A 6,000-nucleotide genomic window follows, 5' to 3' on the forward strand; every position below is an offset into this window, starting at 1 on the left:
CGACAGAAAGCTCATGTCCCAAAACAACCAAYATATCCTATTAGTTAATATATGCACACAAAAAACATCATTCTAGYTCATGTAAGGAAAATGAAACATTTGTCTTCATACAACTCAACCCACAGCGGTCTTTTTAAACAGTAACAGTATGATATAAAAAGAAAATCCAAGTGATACCTAAAAACGAGCAAAACACAAATTGGTGATTGTACCTGTTGCATCTTCTTGTATTCTCCCACCCTGGCATATGCCATGAAGAGATGAGAGTGATACTCTTCACTGCTAGGAACCTTCTTTACAGCTGCCTCATAAAGTTTAGTTACCAGCTCCGCTAAAGCAAAAGCAGATGCTTAGGTTAAGATATATTTGGGATAAAGTTTAAAGAGCAGCTATCTCGAGATAGCATCAGAGATATTCTGAAGAGTAATCTAATTAGGCTCATCAAAAACAGAAACAGTACTTTCTCCCAGGATCCCAAGTGCTACAAATGGTAGTCAAAGGAAGAATGTATTTCAAATAATACATACAGAGTTAACAGCAACAACTGAACTGCTTGGAAACAATTCTAAGTCTTTGCTTCAGCAAGTTTATCTATTTTGGATCATTAAATTGAATCAAGACTTGTATTCATGCCAGACTACCCTACATGAATTACATATCAAAACATTGAACATTTTCAGAGATTAATATCAAATCAGTTGCTCTTATCACAGGTTTGTCTATGTTTCACATATCTGTTATTTCCCAAATGTCTATTTTAATATTCTTAAAGAGCAAAATATTTCATAATATATTAATATAGGTCCTTCATAACTAAATACTTAAGATACTATGATATGCAAAACTTATCTTTCCCTCCTTCAAAAAAAGTCTTTTTCCTCTTACGCACACAATTATATTCCAGTACAATATTAAACACTAAATGTAATTTATAATTTTAAACATAATTCATGTACCTCAACACATATACATAAACCATCTAATCAATTACCTTACAAGACCCAAAGCGGAAGTGCCTAACATCCACCATTTCCTTTGAGATACACATCTAAAAGCTTAAAACTTGAGCTCAGCATTTAAACAAGCTATTTAGAATCAYGGAAACACTCTTGACACATTCAGGACTCTAGCATGTTTATGATGAAGTCACAAAAAATATTTCATATTTAAGAAATCTCTTTACATCACATATATATACATACACACACAAGTTTATAGAAAGAAATAAACTAGGATATATACAAYTGATAAGTCAATAAATAGTTGCAGATCAATTCCGCATACCCATTCCTACAAAAGTGGAATCACCTCATTATTTTCTGCTTCAGTTCAACAGTAAACATTGCTGCTACTACAAAGAACCACAAGAAATTGCTACAAACAACTGCTTAGAGCTATAGATAGGTAGTATATAAGGTGTGCTTTCTTTCAGAAAAGCATGTACAATTTTGCTTGATCATTTCAATATTCATGATTTACTATGTTTTAAATATCCTATCACAACAAACCACATTTTAAAAGATAACCCAGGCAAATGACAGGTCAGGAGTTCCCTTCTGCTTGTAAGGCAGCTTCTTAGGGCCTGAAGTCAGGAAGTATTAAGTGCCTTCCAAAACACAGTGTGTATGATCTGTCATCTGTGTGTATGATCTGTCATCTTTATCATATATAATAACAACAGCTTCCAGGAGCTCTCATTTAAAAAGAGTGAACTCATTTGCTGACCATGATGGATGATCAACATGCCACTCGTTTAAACACTGTGTACACAATAATGATAATGAGAAGAAACCAAAACAAAGTACTTTGATTTATAGAGATCATCTAGAGCTTTATCAAAAAGACATTTATAACGGATGTCAAATGAAAGATTTAAATTCATTGACTCTCACACTAACGTGCCTATACTTGAACTCTGGACTTGGTACTTTCCTCTGAAAACTGTCCAGGTTTTCTTTCCCCACCATGAAATGGGGGATCATGTATACTTTTAAAAGAATATAAATARTTATGATTTTTAAGTGAGGCCAAGGACAAGAGGGAACAAAAACCGAACAAACTCACGTCTATGCATTTCCCGGTAAAGAATAGTTAGTGCTTGCAAGGAATTGTCATCTGTGGGTTCAAGTGCTGCTACTTCTTGTGCCAGAGTATATGCTTCATCTTGCTTCCCTGTTCTCTGCAAGCCAATTGCCTTTAGAACCTGTTGATATAACACAGAAGCAGTTGTTAAGAACACAGCTGGCAGTTACCAGTGAAAATCCTTTCATTCTTGGTGAAGAGAAGGTTTGCCCAAGCACCTAATCACTTCTACAGAACTTCAGTTTTTATTAGGTTTCTAATCCATATGGCTGCGGAGAGACTTCCAGATGCGAGCTGCATCAAACGCTGTGGGGCTTTCCATTTCTTAATGCGCGTGCAGGCTACTCTAAGGCATCAGCTGCCACTCTGTTTTCCCTGCCTGCAGACCAAAAACCGGTCAGTCGTGCCAATTCATTCTTTCTTCTAATAACTGGCCAGGCAGAAGTGACATAAATGAGATTCAGGTCAATGATACTCACTTCAGCTTGGGAAGCTTCTAACAAGTAGAAGCAGTATGAAGCTAAAAGGAAAATTCATGGGGATGGGGGGGAACAGAAAGATACTCTCATATTCAGAAAACTGAAAGAGGAACAGAGCTCCTTTCCCTTCAGCAGGGACACAACAAGAACAGTGAACAAGAGGTAGAAAAGCAAATGTCTCAAAAATCATCTTGTTATTTTACTAGAGAACATACCTTCAAAGTAAATGTTTCCATCTAAACTGATTATCTAGGTTGCTTTTATGATCAAAGACAAGTATGTACCTCAACTTAAAGTTTTAAATAGGCTTTTTTAAGGCAGAACTTAYCTGCCACATTTGCCTAAAGTGGCTATGACAGGGATTTAGACCACTAGCTCAGCCACAGCCACCTATAATTTAGTCATTAGAGGAAACTCACTCAAAGAACCTGTACAAGGTTTCAGGCAAACAAACTGCGATTCAGAACTGTCAGCAGTGTTCCACAGGGTTTAAAAAGCAYTGTGGTTTGTGAAAGATCACAGACAGTTCTTGAAAAGCAGTGAGGCACTCCAGATCTCAGAACTATGCTCACCAAACGAGATCAATGAACAGTAGTCACACTTACCTTTGCACAGTGAAGATCCTTATGTTTTTTGAGCAATTTATCTGCTTGCTGGATTGCCATTTTATTATTGCCATTATCAAGATAATCTGTGTAAGAAGAACATATATAGTATTATAAAGAAACTAAGACTGTTTTGGAACGCTATCTCTAATTTTCTTGTGGAGCAGGCATTGTTATACCAGTAGTACAAAATGCATTTTCATTTTACAGTTACTATCAAACCAAATGTTCAGGATACATGTTATTTTGTACTCATCTCACTGTATTAGTTTTAGTCTTTTTGAACAAACAAGCTTTTGTAATTACTCCACATAGATCTTTATGACAACAAAAAGAGCTATATAACGCAGTGGGTTCCATAGCAATGGAGCTTACACTCTTTGCTTTAGTGAAAGTAGAAATTAATTTGGTATGCCTTTGGGAGAGTTTTCAGTGACTTTTAACAAGCAGTAGTTTAAAAACTAGGCACTCATAATCTATTGAAGCATGAAGTGAGAAGACACACTTGACCATATGACCCACACTTCAGGCAGAGCAAGTCTATCCCCTAATGAGGTATCACTAYGCTTTATGCAGACCAGTTTTAAAGACAAAAAAAGTGAAGCTTCCAAATTTTCTAGGGGAATATTCCACTATCCAGTAAAAACTTCAGTTGTAGAAAAACCCTGTCTCATTTTCTCTTTTTCTCAGCTTTGTATTATCATTCTCAGCTTCACCTACAATGCATGATCGCGTTATTACACAAGTACAGATATCAAATTAAACAAGCAATTTTAGATTAGAACAAGACCCCATTTCCTTCCCCTCCCTCAAAGATTATTAACTTAAACCTAGCACAGAAGCTTAGCTGCACCTGACAGGCCAAAAAGAACAGTCTGCTCCTGCTATTCTGGCCCTTCCCAAAGGGTTAACTAAAATTACATTAGACATCTTTTTCTCTTCAAGACTGTAGCTCTCATTGTGAGAGGGAACCCTTTACTGAGTTGAGAGGCGACCTTTAGTAATTGCTTGGTATGTTGTACAAAGCACACATCTATATTAATGATTTTTCTTTCAATAACTTTAACACTTGCTCCCATGCCCAAGTGAGCTGTGCAGATTTGGAGTAAAGCAAATAGGACTCATGGGAACAGTACAGACTAAACCTCAGAGGAGGCAGTCTGCCCACACTAACCAAAATGTTGCTGGATAAAACATCCAGACAGTTTGAAACAGTAGTACATTGTCTTTACATGGGTTAGATGACCATTTTAATTTTCAAAAACCTGTAAATCACCTTTAAAATTAAAAGTAACCACATACTTATCAGTGAAGAGGATAAAAAAAAAGAAAATCAAAAATAGAATATACTGAGGATGCACTGGCAGAGCTTTTTTGATTTAAGGCTCTGTGTTGCACAGTTCACATAYACACAAATCATTTTCCAGTCTTTGCTGGCTGTCTTGGAGTTGTTTTACAACTAGCTGTACCGATAAGATCTCTGCTTTAGGTCTTCTAAAGTAAATCAAACAAACCACAAACCTCTCTAAACTGCAGCACACTATAAAGACTGTACTTTGCTAACAACAAATAAGTTTGTTGGAAGCTGAAGTAGTTGGCAAGTTTCAAAGGAATTTAAGATAAAGAAAGATATTGAAGTCTATATTAGCAGCACATCTGTAGATGGAGATAGTGCCTGGAAATGCAACATATTAACTTTCAGAGGAAGGCACAATGAATTAAGATGAAAGATAGACATATCTGGCAAAGAATYCTAGGTAATCAAAGCTCAAGGTGCAAACTGAAAAGCATTGGTTTAAATGAAATGACCAGACCCTTGACCTCATGCTGCACATATCCACTTTATGACTTTTGTAAAGTCAAACATTTATATCTTTAAAAATATGTACCTTATTTAGGGTTCTGCATCACCAAAAACTGGACATGATGCTTTCTAGAGCTGGCGACAAGCATTTTTAAAGATATCTCACTAGTGGTTATACTCTCTGGAGTTAACACATTGGAATTAATCTCAGTTACCTTTTTCAATTTTTTTTTTAAACAACATTTAAGACACTATACAAATTATAATGCAAATAACTGCACACCAATAAAAATRGCAATCACAACATATACTAAAAAACTAAGAAAAAAACTTAAAATTGTTACATAAACRGCACAGCTGCAACGGCAGTTATGCAACAAACATTTCACTCTAACGCAACTGTACAGTCCGGCTTTYGACCGGACACAAGTGTCCTCAGCGACTTCACCGGGGCAAGGCTGCGGCACAGGGCGCTCCCCGCGCCCCAGGCTGCTCCCAGCCACGCCTGTCGCTAAGGAGAGGTTGTTTTGATTTGTTTTGGCCTTTGGTAAAAAGGACGTTTTCCTGAAATCTCTATCCGTTCTTCTGCCCTTCGGATGAAGCGATGCYGTAGCCTGGGGAAGTGCTTTATTTATTTATTTATTTAGCCTCTTTCTCGGTATTTGCATACGCAAAGACAAGCTCCAAGCTCGTCTACAACGGCTTAAGCAATCCCGACTGCAGGTGACAGACTTCAAAACATCCGGGGGCAGCTGAACGCGGGCAGCTCCTGCCCCGGGCCGCCTCCTCGCCAACGCTTCGGCCTCGCCTCCCAACTGACCTCCCCGCGGCGCCACAAGCAGCCCCAGAGCCTCGGCGCACAGCGGGCAAACGGCGCTGCCCGGCAAAGGCGGCCCAGGGAAGGCCCCGGCCCCGGCCGAGGGCACCCGGGCGGATCCGCGGCCGCTCTGCCCGCTCCGGCAAAGGCGCCAGCGGCGCCCCGGTCCCCTCTAAGCCCAGCGAGGCCGCAAGGGCTCCGCAGCGCGCGCGC

At 38.8% G+C, this 6,000-nt stretch overlaps 1 protein-coding gene across 1 annotated transcript in view; it reads right to left on the reverse strand.

Moving 5' to 3' along the window:
* Nucleotides 1-6,000, reverse strand: part of NAA25 (N-alpha-acetyltransferase 25, NatB auxiliary subunit) — a 33,527-nt gene that overhangs the window by 27,125 nt on the left and 402 nt on the right. The window contains exons 2-4 of the mRNA XM_085314512.1: nucleotides 3,167-3,252; nucleotides 2,065-2,203; nucleotides 213-331 (exon numbers count right to left, since the gene is read on the reverse strand). Of these exons, the coding sequence (XP_085170638.1) occupies nucleotides 213-331; nucleotides 2,065-2,203; nucleotides 3,167-3,252 (344 nt within the window). The remainder of the gene's footprint in view (nucleotides 1-212; nucleotides 332-2,064; nucleotides 2,204-3,166; nucleotides 3,253-6,000) is intronic.

This window comes from Rhea americana, unplaced genomic scaffold, assembly GCF_003343005.1.
Source record: "Rhea americana isolate MKP2758 unplaced genomic scaffold, rheAme1 scaffold_405, whole genome shotgun sequence".
Taxonomy (NCBI): Eukaryota; Metazoa; Chordata; class Aves; order Rheiformes; family Rheidae; genus Rhea; species Rhea americana.